Genomic DNA, 20,542 nt, shown 5'->3' on the forward strand with positions numbered 1-20,542 from the left:
GACTGACAGCACCAGGCTGTCCTCCTCGGCCACGTCCACAGGGAAAACTTGGAACGTGTAGAACAGACCGTGTGTCACCCAGAAGCTGACAGTGTGTGCTTAGGCCAGCCTCCTGGTCCTCAGCTCTCCACTCTATGTGCAGTATGTGCTAGAAGCGAGTTCCACAGACGGGGGCTGCCTTGTCACCCAGAAGCTCGTCACACGCTGTGAAGGCGGGAACCGGTATCTCGGCAAAGTAAGGGCTGCAGGGAGTGTTCATCCCACAGTGACACCCCCCACACACCCCCTGAACTTGAGAGATGGTAGCAGGTGGGGGGGGGTAGGGCTTACAAGTTGTTACACTGTATCTGAACTGTTAATACCAAGTGACCAAAGAAAAATTCATGGGAATAAGAAGCAAGCAGCCCGCAGGCATCCATCCTGCCGTCAGACTGTGCTGGATAATGGCTCACTGTGCAGGACAATGCCAGAGCCGGGCTTGTGGTCAGGCTGCCATGCCCAGAGCTGAGGGAGGTGGCGGGGGCCACAGTCCCCTGAGCTTCAGCTGCTCTCCGGCTCCTGGGGAGAAGGATCCACCTGCTAAGGGGTGCTGGGCCTTCACTGGCCACACAAGACATGGAACGGGTGCTAGCGTTTCCTGGTGGTTTGTTTTCAGAATCACAGGGTTCTCTGAATTCTGCTTCCTGGTGTTTTGGGTTCAGTATTAATTTGAAAAAAATTTGTGGCTGGGGCATTGCTGAGAAGCGGTCTGTGGAGAAGGGATGCCATCTCCTAGACTACCCCAGTCCCTCTCTGAAGTTTAAGCCAAAGGGGTGGTTTCTGTGAGGTGAGGGGGAGGAACAGGCTAGCTTCGGGGGGGTCCTCCTCACTCTGCTGGGTCCCTGTTGTGTAAGGCATGGACAGTGACTCCCTAGGCTGGGCCACAGGCCTCCTACGACACTGCTGTGAGGAGGAGCATGGGCCATCTGTCCCCAGAGACCTGGGCCTGTGCCGTGATGAAGCCACTCTGAGCAGATGGGTGCCAAGGAGGGCCCGGGAGAGCCACTGGTAGACTGGGGTTGAGCGGAGAGCACCAAGAGCCCTTGCTCTCCAGCGCCTGCCTCTGTGGGAGCCCTCGTCCAGCAGGGGCCTCCATCTGCCTTGAGGCCAAAGCCAGCACCTCTCAGCGCTGGACCCAGATTTGGACCAAATGTGCCAAAACATAGCGCTCCATGAAGCTGGGAGCCCATCCTGCACCACCACCCAACACTGCAGCAACTGAAATGTCTACACCAGGTGGATCTTGGGTTGGATTGGGGGGGTTGCTGCTACGAGGTTTTCTTGTTGGGACTTCATTCGGATGGCCCAATCAGAAAAGGTCTTCTTATGCTGACCAAGAATGAGCGGATGGCCGTGCTCAGTTCCAGTGTGGCGCTGCCAGAGGTCGGTGTACCCTCCTTGCCAGTCACTGGGGCCTCCGGGCTGCTCTGGTGGGCATGGTGGGCAGCAGGACTCCACCAGCCTAGCCTCGACTCAGCTGGGATCAGGCGGAGTTCAAACACATTCTTGTCATCCCGTGGGACCTTTGATGCGCAAAGCAGGAATGCGTGGCACTGTCTCCTGACCACAGCCCCGTCCACTGTGACCCACCTCTTATGCAGCACCCCCACCCCTGGTTATTTGGCAACAGCTCTATTTCTGTGTAGTCAGGAGTCTGCCATGAGCTAATTTTATACTTCAAGGCAGCGCTGTATGTCGTTCTTCTCCCTGCTAACAGTTGTTAAGGCACAGGTTTAAATGTGTCTCAATTTGCTCCAGGAGCAAATTTTCCATGTTAAGCTCTTGACAGCACATCCACACCTAGGAGGGCAAGAAAGCCAAAGCCTCCTGGCTCATTGGCCGGGAAGTGGCAATATGGAGCAGGGAAAGCCAGCATCTGAAGCAGGTCGGGGATCTTGGCCCTGCACCCAAGTCGGCTGCAGGCAGGCTCCGGACAGGCCCGTTGCAGGACCCGGGCTAGGCAGGGGCTGGCTGCTGACTTGCCCTTACCACTCAGTGTCAGCGTGCCTGGCCAAAGCAGCTCAGCTGGGGTGGGGGGGGGCAGGAGCTCAGGCCTAGTGCAGGGGTGCCGCTTGGCCAGTTCTGAGCCCTCTGGGACTGTGGGCTGAGGGGTTCTCACCTTGAGGCCTTGGAGCCTGAGTGTTCTGTTTCTGCACCTCAAGATGATACACAGGGCAATTTTATGAAGTAGGGGGTCCATCAAATACTCAGCTACAAAAGAGCCGGCCCCTTTGGAAGAGGGCGCATTTTGCTCTGGAGATGGCTAAGTGTTTCTGCTTTGGTTTTTCTCACAGTTCATCTGCTGACAGTGTGGTGGCCTCCTTGGCCCTGGAAATCCTCCAAGCTGTTGGACACTAGGCAAGAAGGCCCTTAGCACAAGCCTGCTCTGCAGCACCAGCCCTTGGCTACACATATTCACCACATCGCCACCCGTAGCTCTATTTGCACCTAATAAAGTCAGCTGAACCCAGAACCTTCCGGCTGAGGTGTTCTCACTAACCCTGGGCCCTAGGAAACCCATCAGAATGGAGTGGTTCCTTCATTCCTGTGGGATGCATCTGGAAACCACGGGTGTGCGAGCTGTTCTGAGAATGTGCTTTTCCTCTATGTGTGCGCTAGGTAGGCCTCCACGAACGCCTGTGCAAATCAAGACGAGAAGCCACAGTCCTCAGCCTGCGGCATTTGTGAGCATTTCTCCAGAGATTTTAAAGGCAGGACTAGGCATGAATGAATGCTCGTCCAGCCACAGCTCCAGAGCAAGCCTTTGGAAGCTAGTTTTGGCCTCTTGTCTTCCTCCCAGTTTTACCTCTCTGGCTTTTCTTCGTTTCAGGGACAAAACCTGAATCCAAGAATCCTGGGGAGGGCTGGGCAAGGCTCCACCAACAGGCAGGTAGTACAAAGTCTGCCTAAAGGATGCAAACCGCTTGAGGAACCCTGGCCTCCTTGAAGGTCTGCCCATCTAGGTGTCGGGATGGGGGGAGGGTTCTACTTTGGTGCCAACTCCTGCTGATTACCCCCTTACCCTTACCACCTTTCCAGCCTCTTCCTATGTTCTCTCACACATATGCCCTTAAACCTCTTATGTATGTAAGAAGCCCGTGGAAATATTGGGTGCACAGTGCAGAAAGGTGCTGGGACTGTGGTACTGAAGAAGGCTTACTCTTGAATCTGGTCCGGAGGGTAGGGGTGGGTCCTTGGGCAGGTCGAACCACTTGAGCAAGTTGAGGCCCTTCCTTAGCCTCTCTGGGGCCCACATCCCCATCTGTAAAATGAAAGGGTGAGGCTAGACTAGATCAATAGCTGCTGTCCTGCTACCAGACACCATCCCAAGCCCAGGTGGGATCCTGCCCTGGACGGCAACCACCAAGCAGGCAGAATGGGCGGGACAAGCACAAGAGGGCACATAGGTGGTCCCATCTATTGCACCACGGGAAGCTGGTCATGTCACCAACAGCCCCACTTTACCACAGTGATCTGGGTAGTTTGCCAGCTTCCACGTGGCTTAGTAATGGAAACCGCAGCTCTGTGCCCAACTCCATCACGAGCATACACGTTACCTAATTTACTCGCCACCACAACCTACAAAGCAGGCCGCCTTAGCTTCATTTCCTGAGAGAAAACAGGCTCAGAGGAGCCAGTCCAGGTGCCCAAGGGCCCTGACTTCACAGGGTTTGTGTGCCCCTCAGAGGAGTACCCAGAGCTCGAGCTGGGAGTAGTTATGGCGGAGTGGTCCACCCAGGAGCACGCAGTCTCCTTCCAGCTCTCCTAGCCTACTCACTGCCCATGGTGAGGAGGCTCCAGGCTAGGTCCTACTGGGTCATGTGCTCAACCTCGGCCTGGCCCTGGCCCCACTGATTTTGCCTGTAGTCCTGGGGTAGGGGAGCAGCCAGAGGCCTGGCCCTCGGCTCTAGTTGTCTCGCCTGCTGGGTCCAGGGAACTGGCATGGGTCTCCCTAATTTCCCAGGAAATAAATCTGTTCTCTCCCTTCATTCAGTTCTTGGGGGGACTGCCCTGGAGTTCTGTGCCTGGAGTCTTCCCAGAAGGTATTTCTGAGCACTGGAAGATTCTGCTTTTTAGTTGAGCACGGAGGAGTCTTTGCTGTTTGAGGTAAAACAAACAGTTTTAACATTCCAGAATGGTTTTGTTGAATGGACCCTTCTTGGCCCAGAGCCCCTCAGCATAACCTCTTTCAGGAAGAGCGTATCTGAGTAGGCAAGGGACAAGCAGCAGCCCTGGTCCCACTGAGACCGGGCATAGGGGACATGAACAGGTTTGGCTAGGTGGGCTAACCCTTCCTTGCCCTCCCCGTGTGAGGCCCATACCCTCCTATCTGGCTTCCCAGGCTGGCTCCAGTTCTAAGAGAAGAGCTGGCTGCTGGCTCCTGGCCCATTAGAGCTTTCAGGATTCTGGCAGTGGCAAGAGGCCCAGACCCAGGTACCTACTGGCCCTCATTCTCCCTACTTTTGTGCTTTAGCTATTTGCTCTTTAATTGGCTACAACCATTAGTTGAGCCTCTTCAGGGACAAATGGTGTCAGAGGTTGCAGAGTAGATTAGTGAATGGCTGCACAGAACTCCCTTTCCCTCCGTGAACAGCAGGCCGAAAGCTTCAAGACCTTTCCCTTAACTTACAGCCTGAGAGTTGGTGCCCAGGGGAGGGGGTCTGTCCCTCTGAAGAGCCACAGTCTGGCCACAGGTGTCCTGAGAGGAGGAGACAATCATCAGGGCAGCTAAGGCTATGGGTCTGTAGGACGCAGCAATGGAATTTACTCTCGCAGTTCTCTGTACTCGTCTAGCTCTTCACGGTTCCCCTATTACCCTGAGGCTTTTCAGATTATCTGATGGTACGCAGGCTTTATCCCTGGGACACAGCTCAGAAAGCAGAAACTCTGGGGGCTAAGGCCCTTGGCCAAGGTGAGAGAGGAACTGGGTCTCTCCATCTTGGCTCAAAGCAAGATTCCCTTTTTTCTCCCTCCCCCAGTGACAGAAAAATATGGTGGCAGAATCTATGGACATATGCAGAAGCTAAGATAGGAGCTATAGGAAGGAACTGGTAGGGAAGTGGGGCGGGCGGGGACAAGACTACGGAGAAACAAGAAGTCACAGCCCAGAATGAGGACCAGGGAGGTGTGGAGTCCTGATGTGACCTGGAAGCAAGACTGGTCTTTTAAAAACCCCATTTCAGGGCCTTTACTGTAGAGGTGGTACACCTGCCTCTAGCTCACTCGTGGGGTGGAGAGGGGCAGGGGACTCCCCCCCCCCCCCAGCACGCTGACAGAGGAGGAAAAGGAAGCACCATCTTCTCAGCCTCGCCCCTCACTCTGCAATTGCATCTGGTGGGTGACTCACTCAAGGCAAGGTAAGCCCATTTTAAATTCTCACTTATCAGAACAAAATAACTGCAATCAACTGGGCACCCTCCACTTTATAAACCAAACAGCATGATTCAGCCGTTTTTATTACAGAAATCAAAACAAAAATTAAAAAGCATATTTAAGATCGTTCTCTATCAAGGATTCAAATAATCATATTGAAGCCTCACGTCTGGAACATCTGCTCCAATATGGAAAAGAGCTGCATTCTTCAGCTTAGCTTAGTGGTGGTCACTGCGATGGGATCAAATGTCTTAGGCGCCCCCTATCCCCAGGTAACCACTATTCTGATTTCTGTAGTAATCCAGTCACCTCCTTGCTTTTGTTTTTACCGTCCATGGGTGATATCCTCGTTTGCCCTTTTATTCGATCAATAAAGACCTAAAGCATGCATTTGTGACTTTTGTCACAATGTGTCAGTGTGTTTTGTTTGCAGTATCCCCACACTGCCGTGTGAAGCTGTAGTTCTCTAATGCAGGACGTTATTGGACACGTGGGCTGTCGTGCAGTGCTCTCCCAAGCCATAATAATGGAGTTTGAGGCAAAGAAAAATCATTAATACTGACCCTACTTGTCTTTAAAATCTTGGTATTTTGTGGGTCATGGATTTTTCTCCCCCCCTGCATTTTCAGTTTTTCCAAATGGCTACCAGTTGTTCCACACCTTTACTAAAAAGTCCCTCTTTTCACACTGACCTCCAGTGCTACCTCTTTAGTACTATGTCCACATCTTCCACTTTCCCCTTCTGTATGTGTCTCTGTGCCAATAACTGTTTACTACCTCTACCCTTCTAGTTAGGCCCTGACCACTGGTGGAACAAGTCTTCCCCCCTCGTTCTTCCCAGTGTCTTGGCTGTTCATGGCCCTTTGTATTACTGAATACTTGCAGAACTACCTTGCTCAATCAGATTAACTTTATATTTTTAAGAACTTTATAATGATTTTAGGCAATGCTCTGAAAATGTTTTCTGATTTTAACAAGTCAAGTGAAACACGCTGCTGTGGTACGTCATGTGAAGCTGCTTGTGATGCTGGCATGATTCTGTCTGTCCTGCACTGGAAGGAACCTGAAACCAACCACCCCACCGGGTACAGGGTCTCCTCTCCAATCCAATTACACTTTAGACCACAGTGGCTTTCAGAAAACTTCAACCAAAAGGAAGTGAACATGTTTGTTTATCTAATGGTCATGATCTTAAATAAAAATACCTGGTAACTCAAACAGCTCTCCCTAAGCACAAAACACTTGCACTCTTTCTAAAGACCAAAACACAAGTCTTAACAGGGCTACTGACTCTGCCCTGAGGGATAAACTAAGGCTTGTCAGACCTACCGCCAGGATGACAGGATTATCTGGCAGACAGGTGGAAGAAGGCTCATTCTGGTCCGATTATGTTCAAGATAAACATCAACACTTAAACCATCTTAATTTTCAGTTCAAAGTGGAGTTGAAGGAATTCCCCTTTCCAAATGAGTCACATTTATGTGAAGGTGCTTGAAATCCAAATCCCGGTAGTTAATTCTTCTTCATTATTACTTATTAGAAAGGAACCATATGATGGTGTCTGGAGCGGGGGAAGCCTATCTGTAGGCTTTCAGTTTGGTTCCATGTAGCCCAAAGACCACATGACACGCCTCTGAATTGAGGTTTCTGGTGCAACTTAACCTAGGGCCCACTGTTAAAGAAACTTGGCAGACAATCCCCTCTGGATGTAAGGCTCTCTCTCTCATTACAACTAAAATTAATTATTTCACTATGTGTGTTTCCTCAGGATGAAGCTAAATAAACTATCCTCACAAACCATTTACTGGCAGAGAAAAAGGTGACACAATCGAATGAATTAAAAGTTTAATTCTGAACCATTTTTATAACCGCATTTTCTCTTGAAGCATCGTATCACAGCAGGTTACAACAACTTTGGGATAAAAGGCAAATGGTAAACTGTCCAAAACAAGGTTCCAAATAACACCTCTTACTGATTTACCCTACCATACATATCCCAAATAAAGTTTTTGATCAAAAACATGAAATAGATCCACCTGCTTATTTTAAGCATATTAAAAAGGAAACTAATTGGACCATTTCTATTTGTCTATTTTATACAAAAAGGCTACACAATGTTACACTTTATTCAGATTACAATTAGAGTGATTATGAATTAGTGTTCTACACCATTACTCAATTCTTAAAAATTAGAAATTGCTGTAGCAGTATTCACTATAACTTAACACTACGAGAGACTTAAAAAACTAACAGTTACTGCAAAAAAAAAAATTAAAGAGCTACTTCAAAGCAAGCAAAGTCAGTACCATTACAGATATTTAAAAAAAAAAAAAATTTAACAAGCAAGGCTAGAGTTTGATAAATTCCATATCTTGTGATCCATTCTTGTGCATTCTTCACTTCTTGAGTCACTCCCAAAATCCATTTGTATTGTTACTCCTCGACCAAAAAGGACCAGAACAAAAAGTTTACTTCAATTGTTCCCATAGGAAACTCAGCTTGGTTAGTGTGTCAGGCACTTTCTGAGATACCAGCCCACCCCTCGAGCCCTCTCAGCAACTCTACAGGCCAATCACAATGCAAGTTCAGACAATACAGCTGTATAAAGAGAGAAAGGCTGCTATTAATGTTTAAAACAGCAAATGTTACTCATTTGAGTATTAAATTGCAAAAGCTGTGGCAAAAAACATTAAAGTTAATAACTTCCACACATGACCACTTAACCAGAAATCTGAGAACAGTCAAATGTTCCAAGACATCTCCTTTCAAAGTATGTATCTGTTTTGGTGGCAGATTTACAAATAGGCCTAAACCACTCCCACCCTACCAACCAAGTCTCTCTGAAGTTTTGTAGGCAGAGTAAAAGTATTTTACCCAAACTGGCTTTTTTAACTTCTTACCTAAAGGATGATTTACAGGTCAGTATCAAACCAGGCCAGCTGATTGCTGTCACCTGGAGGCAGCCCATCCATGAGGTCCTGGGCATGCCCCAGATCTGGCAGCCCATCAACTGGATAGTCAGCACCAGGGTGGTGGCCACCCATCTCATGCTCCATCATGGGGTCCATACCCAATGCATCCTGGCCATATCCACCAGAGTGAAAAGAACGATAGCTGGGATCTAGAGGAGTGAGGGTGGCAACAAGGGGCAAGGGACAGAGGGAAAAAGGAGAAAGACATTAAAGTTAACGCTAAGGCATGAACCCTCAATAGCAGCAAACTTGTCTCAGAAAGCAGGCCTTTCTAGCCTCTTCAACTTCTAGCTTTCTTCAACCAAGTAATTTCTCAGTGCCAGGCCACCCACAAGGCTATACAAAGTCTGTTTCCATGAGAGGCAGACCAGCAGGTTCTAACCCACACCATCCGTTTACCAATGAAAATTTTGTGTTTGCTTTAGGAGACAGAAAATCCCTGAGGAGGGGCAGCAAGCAGTCTACTGTGTGTTTGACCGCCCAGGCATCAACAAGTCATGGGCAAGAGATGAAAGCAAAAGCAAGGCGGTCTGGCGGATGTAATTCAGTGGCTTAATACTTAGGAAAACCCAGATGAGATTATAAACATAAGGTGAATAGTTGTATTTGTTCACAGTCTACCCCATGCTCCATCTCCATTACCCAGATCTGAATGAGCTTTTCGGAAAACCCTGATAATAGAACTATGCAGATTCACCCCAGATCTGAGCTTGGAGTCAGAGTTCCCCATACTCTCACTTCCTGGGTGCGTTGCAGGCACAGATATTATAGGTTCTCTGACCAAAAAAGGGACTACAAAGGCAACTTGAAACATTCTGCACGGCAGAGGCCCAGTAGTCGTGACACATATTTGTCGGTGTGATGCTGCCGCCTGCTCAGTGTGCAGCTCCAAGTTCCCTAGGCTCCACCAGAGCTACTGCTGCTGACTCTGGAATTTCAGAAGAGCCTTTAACTGCTGCCACTACTTTCCTGCCAACAAGGGTTTCCCAGATGAGCAAACCAGCTCTTCTGATAAAGCTTTGGAACCTTAGCTTGACCCAGAGTTAATCGAGAAATCTGAGACACATACCATCCTGGCGATATCCAAGAGGTTCTCCCTGGGCACCAATATCAAGTCCAAGATCAGCAGTCTAGATAAACAGGTACAAGGCAAGGAAGCAAAATGAAAATGAAAATTCTCAAGTATATTCTCTAATATTCTGAAAACATACTTATTTTCAGATTACAGAAGGAACAAAGAACTCACAGAAATAGTTCAAACTCCAGCCCTCAAAGATTAACTCCTGAAACCTAGAGTACACATCTTTTGTCACTGCACACAGTTATTAAAAATATTCACTAATTTTTCTTTCAGCAAATAGAACAGTCAACAAAACAGGCGAAGTGTCTAACAAACAGGATATGTCCTATGAAAGAAGTTTTAGCCTGAGCAGCTGTAAGGGGAAGACCAGGAGAGGAACAGGTTTGGGGAAGTTCACAGCCCAAGTTGAAACATGTTAAGACTGCCCATTAAAAACCCAACTAACATATTACTCACTGTTTGGCAATGTGCTTTTCTTTTTCACCTAACAATCTATAGGCTCTCTTTCCATTCATATAATCCACTGTATGACTATGTAGCATAACTGAATGAAATTTCAGGGTGGTTCTAATGTTTCAAGAACAATTCTGTACTGAGGACAAATACTGAAGACAAATTAACAGAAATTCAAATAGAAAAGTAGATGAAGAATTGAAAATTTAAACAGTATTAATAAAATGACCTCCAACTAACAGTGTTTAATAGAGTGCCTCTTTCCTTAAAAGGATTCCCTTTTGGAAAAATGTCCCTTTTGAAAAAGATGCCTTAACCTGATAAATTTTTCATCCATTTCCCTCATGAATTCTTATGTGAAACAGCATTACTTGTTTTTCTGAATAGGCTGTTCGAATTTGTGGTTCTTCCTCATAGCGGCTGCTAAGGTAGCAGGAAAGGATGACTAATCAAGCCAAGGACACAGTTAATGCAAATAAATGTGTACGAACATTTGAGGGGAAACTGCACACTACCGAATAAACATGTCCACACGGCCTACCTCATTCCAAGCCATTGGCTCTGTTCTGAAGAGAGAACTGGTCAGCTCAACCGAAAGCCGTTTCTTGTAATCCTGTGGCTTGTCCTCAGACATTCGGAACAAAACAGCAGCTGCATATGTTGCTGGGAAAGGAAAGGAGAAAAGGCCTCTGAGGAAATGCTGAGGCTTTCCTGTATACACCAGCTAAAGGTTCCTCTTCTACTTACCTACACCTTCGTTCCTAGAGTGAAGTAACTCTGTCAGAGGAGCTGTGGCTCCCTCCGCTTCGATGGCTTCTGCAGCCTCCTTGTCCTGAGCAAGTTCACAGAGGACCCCAGCAGCTACTCTTTGGATATTTTCAATGGGAGAATAAAGCAGCTATGGAGAAAAACACAAACAAAACCTACTTAAATCTAAAGGAAAAACATGGCAAGCACCCCACTGTGGTGCAAACATTCCCAATTCAGAGAAGAACGAGGCATATGCACTACTTGTATTAAATCACATTCTCTAATTTCTCAGGTATGTGATGCTCTGGAGCACTGGTTTTCTAGACCACTTTCGGCTACAAACCCTTTCTTCGGTGTCAGTTTTAGTTGAACTCAGATCTGGCAAACCAGGAGGTGGCTGGAGGCCTGTGCTCTGGCAACTGAGACCAGCTCTCCTACCTCTAAAACTCAGCACCCCAGAAGTGGAGTATGAAGTAACCCTCTTCTTCAGGCTCTAGCCCCAGTGTTTCTCCTACTGTCCAGGGAAAATGAAGGGACTTTTCATATAGTTAAACACTGAGGACGCTACACATTGAGATTTCCATTTGCCATTCGTTGGCAGGGGGTGTGAGTGAGTGTTGTCATTTTATAAATGGAGTTAGATGAAAAATTGCCCCTAACTTGGTCCCTAATTTTGTGAAATTTTGCTTATCATTAAAATCCTGAAATTTTATTTATAGACTCATACAATCTAGAACATCTCACATGAAACCAACATACCTGCACAAACAATGGAATGGTGTTTAGTCCTCTGATTACAATTCGGTTGTGAACATCCCGAGCTAGGATATGAAGGGCTCCAGTACAACCTTCAACAATTTCTTCCATACGGACCCCCTCCTACCAAAAGAAACCTGGTTAACAAATTCTCCTCTCTAAAGTTTATAAACAGAAAGGCTTTCTGTTCTGAGTAGCAATTCCCAGACTAGTTATTCACATTATACGCCCAAAGTTGCCCCAAATTTGCAACTGGTTTAGGAATGAAGAAGGATTCCATGAAGATGAACGTTACTGAGGTGGGGGGGGGGCGGTCATGATGGCACTAATTCCTAGCTGCACCCCTCCACACACATACTATGCACAGGAGATAGAGCTCTGACATACTCTGAATCCCAAAGACAACTTTCTTATAGTCAAGACCCTAACCACTTTCAGTAAAAGGAATAATATATAAAGATACACAAGAAGATGGCAAAGTAACGCACAGGCTGACAAATGCTTTTCTTTCATATGCTCCATTTATTTTTGTGTATCTATGTGTATCAGGTGAAACCAAGCAAAGTTTTATCACCAACTGCTAAAATTCTATTGAGCTGTCAAGTGGAAGATCCACTCCTCATGGCCTCTAAGACTGACTGGCAGTCTATCTGGGAGAAGGAAGTTAGCTTTTGCAAAATGTGGGTACTCTCCACTTTCCCTGTTCTTGAGTTTTAAAAAAAGTTAATGATTCTGCTACGTGTAGTGGCTTTTATAAACAACATGATTTTTCATAAAGACACAAATACTCCTTTCTTCCTAGAGAAAAGACTTAAAATAAAAGGTATCTTTCGCATTCTTTTAAGCCACCTCATGGAGATAGGCCAATACCAAGAGTAAAAAATGGAGAAAGCCGAGGCCCCGTCATGAGTGCGTACACGTAACAACTAGCACGAAGAGATGCCCAAAATCTGTTCTGGTAGGCTCTTGTTTTCTAAAGTAACCTAATTCAGTAAGAGAAAACTCTTTGAAGATCTGAATCTTCAAAAATAAGTTCTGAGGAATAAATTCTAAAGTGTCTTTAGATACTTATAATGAAGCTAGCTTTTAAAGACTGAAAACCTAACATCAAAGCTTTAGGCTGAAATTATGGATTAAGATTCCAGAAATGCTACTACTTATTCTTGAAATTTGTTAGTATTCTTAGGTCTGTAAAAACGGTTTAAACCACTCCTGGAAGAGACAGTAAACTAAGTGTGTTACACACTTACAAGCAAAACTCATGTTCTAATGGGGAATTAAGGGCTCTGAAATCAGATGGTCTTGGATTCAAATTATGGTTCTGCTATTTCCTAAGAAGGTGAACCTCTGTATGGATTAAATGAAAACACTGTATGAAGTGCCTAACCCCACAGAAGTATATCACACTCATGCTCTCTTTGTAAGACTGATGATGCAATGGAGAAGTCAAAGGCAACATCACTAGGGGCCACATTATTCCTTATCCTTTCTGCAGCCACAGAAACAAGTCAGTTTTTTTTTTTTTTTAAACTATTAGCAAATAGCCCTGCAGGCAGGATGATGGAGGGAACCAATGACCAAAGAAGTTCAGGATCCTATGAATTTATGCATTCCTTTTAAATGGCCAGGTGTCACTATTCAGATTTACCTACCACAAACTGCTGCTGTGTTCCACCCATAGATGTACGGCGCTGGGTATCCTGATGGGCACGAACCAGCAACTGAACGAGTCGCGGAATGGCACCCTGCTCACGCAGAGGTGCATGATTTGCTGGACAAAGGGCAAGATTTCGAATCAATCCGACAGTAGCCTGTAGATAAGAGGAAGAATAAAGAATGGGCACCTGACTCAACAAAATCATCATCTTAGCCTAAAATTCCCACCACACTAAATCTATTGGTATCACCTGAAAGTAGCACAGACTTTACAAATACTTCAGAACTCCACCCTAGCCATTCGTCCTCTTTACTAAGGATTAGGACTCGTATTTGTCAATCCCTTATGCCTAGATAACCAACCAATAGCTAGAGGTGGTTCCTTTCCAATTCTGCAACCTTCTATTCTGATTGACAGTTTACCTTTATCAGAGGCCAATGGGATGGTGGGTGCAGGAGTTTAACCACAACTGGTAGTCCATAGTGAAGGCGAACAGCATTCTGGGCCATCTCTGCTTCCTGGTGTCGGCTGGTCAGATGACGAAGAGCACAGATGGCAGGCTCAGTAATGTCCTCCCTGTCACCAGCACGAAGGACAGTACGCACGAGTGCCTCTATACCACCAACTTGGCAGACCATCATCTTGTTCTTATAATTATTGCAAGTGAGATTAGAAAGAATTCCAGCTGCACAGGTGACCACATTTATATCATCTGAGCCCAGAAGCTGAACGAGGGTCCCAAGAAGACCTTCCATCCCTTCCTATGGACATAAGAACAAATGCTCAATACATATTCATCTTACTTAATTCTGTCACCAAGGCACTGGCATACTCAAAATTTACCTGTTTAGTTGCAGCATCTGATAGATTCCTAAGAGTCCAAAGACAATTCTGAACAAGACGTTGACTTGGATCTGTCAGGTGAAGCCCTAAAGCTTGCATTCCACCTAGAATGTGAAAAAAGATCTAAGGCGATGGCCATTAGCTAGCAATTCCTAACAGCATTGTCTTTTCTAGGCTTAGAGAGTGTTCCTCTTCATTGCCAAAGCTTATCCCCTCCATCTAAGTCCTTTATTTCTTTTCATTTGCTAGGATGTTCTCAATTCCCCTTTCTTTTCTGATTCACCTCAACTAGTGACAACTTCTGTCAAATATCTACTGTTTCTTCCCTATGTGGAGAAAGCCTTCATTATCTCCACTGACCCCCTTAGGTAGTATTTGTATTATTTCCTTTCATCCATTCAATCACCTCAAAAATATTCACCCTCTATCAGGCCCTATTTTGAGTTGGAGCTGTACCAATGAGCAAAATACTCTAAGGTCCCTACTCTCATAGAGCTCATAGTCTAGCTGGAGGCAGACAATAAACAAATACACAATTAATGAAATGAAACTACGTAGTATGTCAGATGGTGTTAAGTGCTATGGAAAAAAATAACACAAGATGGTGAGGGCTACAATCTCAAGTAGTGTAATTAGGTCACCTCAGTGTGAAAGTGACATCTTAGCAACGACCGGAAGGAGCTATGTGAGACCAAATCAAAGAGGCACTGGAATGCTTACTACCAGGGACTGTATGAAAGGTACTAACTCCAAAACCATGTGCCCCAAAGGTTCGCAACCTGTCACCATTTAGGAGCCTAACGAAGGACATTTATACTGGTGGAGTAGTGGCCTAACTTCACCCATCTCTCTCCTACTGAAGTCACTTGTGAATGTAGTGAGATACTTTCCCTCGTCTTCTTGTTTATCTTTTCAGGTCTGTTTTATTTTTCATTATTTGCTTAAATTATAAGTAGGCTCCACCCCAATGTGGGGCTTGAACTCATGAACCTGGAGATCAAGAGTCGCATACTCTACCAACTGAGCCAGCCAGGAGCCCCTTTTCAGGTCTGTTTTAAAATTAAGTCTACCTCCTCTACAGGACAAGGATCATCCCTACCTGGTTCCTTCCTCATAGTAGCTCCAGCTACTGAGAGAGTGACCTGCAAAAGGCTGATGCCTAGTATCTGTTAAATGACTAGTTTCCCCTCTACCTTCTTTCCCTCACAGACTTCATTCCCTCCTTTTACTCTTTGCTCTAACAGGGTGGATCTCAACACCCCAAATGTCCCATCAGAAAAGCCTGTAGACTTTAAAAACACACACTGTACTCAGCAGGTCTAAGGAAGAGTCCCATGCAGATACCTCCAAGGCACACACCCCCTTCCCTCGTACACTGACAGGTCAACTCCCAAATCTCTAGCCTAGTCTTCCCCTGCATTTTTGTACCATACGTTTCCACCTACCTGCTGCTGTTTTAGTTACTCTAAATATGCTAGCTTCTTAAATTACCTTGTTCCAAATCTTAACCAACTCATTCTAGTAGTTCCATTTATCTTAATGGTACCAATATTCTCCCCACCACAAACCACTTCTGGTTGCACCTTTAACCCCTAAGTTATTATATTCTACGGGTTCTTTCAGAAACCTCAAAACAGTCATCATTTGCGGTGTATTTTTAATACCAAACTGTTTCATTCCTAGAAGCCTGTAACACATCTCAGTGGCCTGGTCTACTTGCCTTTGGTCAAACTGTCACACATTGTTAGTATTGATATTCCAAACACTGTACTGTGATGCTGTGCCACTGCTTAATAACCATTAGTAACTTCTCCTTTCTGTAAGACAAAGGCCAAATTCCTTAGCATAACCTTAAGGAACCCTTTAGAATTTGGATTCCACCTAGCATTGCAAACAGAACTAAATATTCTACATCTGTGGTTCTAAAGCTGGAAAAAAGCATAAATGAACATCTTACAGGCCGAGAAAGTCCTGTAAGATATGGGCCCTTACCTAGCCCCTCAACCTCATTCTGGGCTATTCACCCATTACTCATTAAATTCTAGTTACACATACTTCCTCTTTAGCACTTAGAGATCAACAATCTCTTTCTTACCTCCAGGACATAGCACATGTTTCTTTTCTCTGCCTGGAAGGCATCTAATCCCCACTTCTCATATAGCTAACAGGTGCCTTCTCATTCTGCAATCCCATTTTATGTCCCTGTCTCAGGGACGCTCCTCTCTCCCCATTAATTCTGTTTTAGTATTTGTTGTTCCTTTCTCCCCAACACAGAATTCATTCTAAGTTGTAATGTCCCCGTCTTTTGCATATTTTTGTCACCCTCACCAGAATGGAAGAATAAATATAGGGACTATATCTGCTTGGTTATCCAGTGTCCACCACATGCTTATTCTAGTGCTTGAGACACAGGTGCTGAATGTTTTCAGAACACACAAATGAACATCAGGATAACCTAACTTCTTAAAATGGAAGATGCCTAGGTCTCCAGGCCCATACACATTTCCAGCTACCCACTGACCTTGTCACTTCACTCCAAGATTCTGATTAAGTCCAAAAATCTGCATTTTTTGCAAGCACTCCTCATATTTCTGGAATAGCTAGCAGAATTTCATCCCCTTGTTGAATATGAACGCAGCCACACCTGTCCATCTCAGGGCCAGCCGCCATCCCGGGTAATCATACTGCCTCTCTCTCTCACAAATTCTCAAGAAAAATTACTCTCAACAAATGAGAAAAATAGGTGTTACTGACCCTACACTTTACTCCCAGTATTTCCTTTTATTAAATGATTTCATATTTTCCCTCTTCCAGTTGTGATATGAAGCTTATTTAAGAGTCCAGGTAGATACTGTTAAGTGGGTTACAGAAAGGAGAACTGATGCTAGGTAGCTGAAGAGTAACTGTATCCTCATGATAAAAAAAAAAAAACAAAAGGCCCTGGTTGGTCCCTCTATTCCTTTCCTCTGTTACCAACATGCACACAATATGAACTACCAAGTATCATCAGCCATCATTTTTGATGGGTAATAAGAACTCTGCGTAACCTAGGCTTAAACAGCACCAGTGCAGGTGTCAAATACTTTGAATGTGATCTTGCACGCAAACGGGTTCTATTCAGTTTCAGCCCATTAAGGTCAAGTTGTATTACCCTTTTCCAAAGACAAGTAATCTAATTAGGACTGCAAGATGCTATACACATGACACTCAGAATACTTACCTGCTTCTACAATAGCTGGTTTATTACTAGAGCAGACAGACAGCACCTTCAGTACCCTGCTTGTGGTCCACAGCAGTTTCTCGTAAGTGTAGGTCCTCATTATATTTACTAAAGCTTGAGGTCCACCACTAGCCAAAATGATCAGCTAGAAAGATATAGATGTATTGTTAGACATGGAATCTTCACCATATGACCAAGAAAAGCCACGTTACCAACCTATTTTATTATACAAGCATTTCAGCCAGCTTGCCGTTGACCTAAATGTATTCCTGGACCCCATTATCCAGATCCCCATACTGGAGCCCTGTTTAACCCCTCCTTCTACAGCATTCCACTCAAATTCAGGCATCCCAGTACTCCCAAGACTATATCAACTCTGCCCCAATCTTCTTCCTCCCAGGGATCAGAGGAAAAGAAACAAACAGAAACCATCCTGGTATGCAACAGTAATGCCCAGATATTGATGCTGTATCAAAAAGCAGATTTGTGGAAAATCTGAACCAGAACAGGCACTTAGAACTCCTAATGCTCTGGCTCTTGGCTTTTCCTAATTGTTATTCACCTACTTAAAATGAGGTTACCATGAACTAATCATTCTTCTTGTCCTTTACTTCCCTGCATACCCCCACCTCCAAAGTATCCTGATTTTCTAAAAACAAATCTCATCACTTCATGCCTCTGCTGATACTGAACTGCTTTCCATTACTCTTTGAACATATTCTACAGGGCTCTGTGGGACATGCCCTGCTGATATGTCAACAGTCTCATCTCAAACCTTTCCTCTTCTTTCCTCTTCATAAACTCATCCCTCTCCTCCCTTAGTAGGACTTTCAAAGGTGTCATTTCCTCTCTCTGACCTTCACCTAGTCAGTCTCTCCTCATCCTTGAGAGCTGAACTCAACTATCACTTTCTCCCACAGGACTCCCTGAACCTTCCAAACAGGGTCTGGCTCATATATATGCTCTCAAACCCCTCTACTTCCTTGGAATACATGAATTAAATAGTAATTAGATTATCATATCTCGGTGCCTATCACCCACCTAAGAATGAAAGCTCTAAGTTTGCCCACTATATCCCTATCACCTAGCTTCATACAAATATTTAAAGAAAAAGAGATGTCCAACTTTTTTTCTAGGATATACACAAAGGCTGAAGTGTACAAAGAATGTGTGAGAGTCCACAGAAGGACATGACACTAGATTCCCTGGTGCTCCATGAACCACATTCAGAAAAATTCTTTTACCTTGCTTTCTTGATTGCCGTAAGCTAAAATCTGAAGGCAGTCGGTTGTAATAGCCAAGAATTTAACATTTGTTTTGTTGAGCAAGGCAACCATTTTCTGCAGCCCACCAGCTAAACGCACTGCCATTTTAGCTCCTTCTTGATGCAATAAAAGGTTGTGGAGAGTTGTAATGGCGTAAAATAATACAGAATCCACTGGTGAACTGGGAAAAAGAAAAAACCCTCATCAGAAATGCTGTGATGGCACTCTTTTCCTTCTTTAACTTCAAGCATTCTGACCATGTTTTCTTACCCAAGCATCTTCACCAGGGCAGGAATGCCCCCAGACTTAAAGATGGCCAGCAAGCCCTCACGGTGATGAGAAAGATTGTGCAAGGTCCCAGCAGTACAGCGAGCTGTTTCCACATCATTTGTATTCTGCATGGTGCGTACAATAGCAGACACCATCTGAGGAGAACGCATGATGGCGTGTCTGGAAGCTTCCTTTTTAGAAAGCTGATGGACCATAACTGCAGCCTTATTCACCACCACCTAGAACGTACAGGAATTAAGAGACAGCATTAGTTTTCTAATACAGATACTGGGTAGAGGTTCTGAGGCTCGTTCCTTGACAGTTTCCTTCAAAGCAGATTACAAGCTAGCCATATCGTTACTTACCTGGTCCTCATCGTTTAGCAGTTTTGTCAGTTCAGGGATTGCACGTGTGGCAAGTTCTGCATCATCTTGATAGTTAATCAAATTTACAACTGCATGTTTCAACATCTGTGATGGTTCAGCCAAACGCTGGACATTAGTAGGATGAGCAGCATCGAACTGTGTGGATGGGATCTGCATGCCCTCATCTAACGTCTCAGGGAACATAGCAGCTCGCACCCTCTGAGCTCGAGTCATCGCATACTGACCATCAATATCTGGAAAAGATAAATTCAGCACTCACTATCCGTAATTCAGCATTCACCTGAATTCGTGCTACCGTAAGTGGTAAGGTAACATCGCAATCACTCCCCTTTCTTTACCACACCATTTTATTAAAGCGATTACATACTAACTTTCGTAAGAATCATTCTCAAAATTGCCCTCTGACTTATACTAAGACGGTAACACTCTTACCAGCTACTTGTTCTTGAGTGAAGGACTGAGAAAAGCCCTGTTCCCACTCGTACAGGACTTGGGTGGTATCCACATCCTCTTCCTCGGGATTGCCTTTACCACTCAGAGAAGGAGCTGTGGTAGTGGCACCAGAATGGATTCCAGAGTCCAGGTAAGACTGTTGCTGCCAGTGACTAACAGCTGCTTTTCTGTCTGGCTCCATGGCCATGTCCAGCTCCATCAAATCAGCTATAAAAAAATCAAACAGCATTAGCATTACTACCACAGAAATGTTATCTTCATTTAAAAAATCTGCGATATGCCCACTGAAATATTGTTAGGAACAGTCAAATCTGAAAGACAGCCAAGAATAACAACGATAGCCAGGATTAGCTCAGTGATGAAATATCTACACTCTTAGGGGACCACCTAACAGTTACTCACTGAATTAGTGGAAGAATGGTACTGCATCCAGGCTCCAGAAGCAGTCATCCAGACTAGATTCCTGCTGGTGGCTTGTTTGCTATTTCACCAAGCCATTAGGAGTGAGCAGAAAATGGAGCAAAAGGTGGCCTGACAAGTAAGCAGGGAGAGAGTAAAGCAGGGGGATCTGAGCCAGACTGGGTTAATGGCAATGAAGTAGAGCCCCGATTCAGTAACTAAAGACTCATGATACAAACCTTGGGTAGCCATTGCCCACACAGGATTTTCAAAACCGTTGTATGGTGTGCTTCAGATACCCTAAAAGAGTTAATCAAGTCATTAGGATTTAAAATTAGTTTGGTTTTAGTACTTTTCAGTCACTAGGATGGCCTGCTAAACATCGTGGACTATATCCACGAAAAGCCCCAAATTCCCTTTTATCATGTGAAAATAAAACCCAGACTCCAGTCTCCTCCCAACACTCAACCACAGCTCCACCACTGCTGAACCTCTAAGTAAAAATTCCTCTTTAACAAGCACCTCTTTTTAAGTAGAAATACAAACTACGGTTATTCAGGATGTCAGAAAGCATAATTACTGTTGCAGACAAAGAAAATTTATAGGGAAAGCAAGGTGGGGAAAA

At 45.0% G+C, this 20,542-nt stretch overlaps 2 protein-coding genes across 12 annotated transcripts in view; one reads left to right on the top strand and one right to left on the bottom strand.

Annotated features, from left to right (window-relative positions):
• Positions 1-2,512, top strand: part of ULK4 (unc-51 like kinase 4) — a 592,175-nt gene extending 589,663 nt beyond the window's left edge. For all 4 annotated transcript variants that reach the window (XM_026496788.4, XM_026496790.4, XM_026496789.4 and 1 more), the window contains one exon: positions 2,334-2,512. In XM_026496788.4, the coding sequence (XP_026352573.1) occupies positions 2,334-2,397 (64 nt within the window). In that variant the 3' untranslated portion in view covers positions 2,398-2,512. The remainder of the gene's footprint in view (positions 1-2,333) is intronic.
• A 4,730-nt stretch (positions 2,513-7,242) lies between these two features.
• CTNNB1 (catenin beta 1) overlaps positions 7,243-20,542 on the bottom strand; it is a 38,722-nt gene continuing 25,422 nt past the window's right edge. For 3 of the 8 annotated variants that reach the window (XM_026496792.4, XM_048216247.2, XM_048216248.2), the window contains 15 exons: positions 20,157-20,217; positions 19,498-19,725; positions 19,045-19,298; positions 18,680-18,918; positions 18,389-18,590; positions 17,145-17,289; positions 13,925-14,028; positions 13,504-13,842; positions 13,077-13,235; positions 11,428-11,547; positions 10,666-10,816; positions 10,460-10,581; positions 9,454-9,514; positions 8,313-8,533; positions 7,243-8,010 (listed from right to left, as the gene is read on the bottom strand). In XM_026496792.4, the coding sequence (XP_026352577.1) occupies positions 8,325-8,533; positions 9,454-9,514; positions 10,460-10,581; positions 10,666-10,816; positions 11,428-11,547; positions 13,077-13,235; positions 13,504-13,842; positions 13,925-14,028; positions 17,145-17,289; positions 18,389-18,590; positions 18,680-18,918; positions 19,045-19,298; positions 19,498-19,725; positions 20,157-20,169 (2,346 nt within the window). In that variant the 5' untranslated portion in view covers positions 20,170-20,217 and the 3' untranslated portion in view covers positions 7,243-8,010; positions 8,313-8,324. Of the gene's footprint in view, positions 8,534-9,453; positions 9,515-10,459; positions 10,582-10,665; positions 10,817-11,427; positions 11,548-13,076; positions 13,236-13,503; positions 13,843-13,924; positions 14,029-17,144; positions 17,290-18,388; positions 18,591-18,679; positions 18,919-19,044; positions 19,299-19,497; positions 19,726-20,156; positions 20,218-20,542 lie in introns of all 8 variants that reach the window. The other 5 variants (XM_026496794.4, XM_048216250.2, XM_048216249.2 and 2 more) reach the window with 2 other exon arrangements.

Source organism: Ursus arctos, unplaced genomic scaffold (genome assembly GCF_023065955.2).
Source record: "Ursus arctos isolate Adak ecotype North America unplaced genomic scaffold, UrsArc2.0 scaffold_20, whole genome shotgun sequence".
In the NCBI taxonomy this organism is placed as follows: domain Eukaryota; kingdom Metazoa; phylum Chordata; class Mammalia; order Carnivora; family Ursidae; genus Ursus; species Ursus arctos.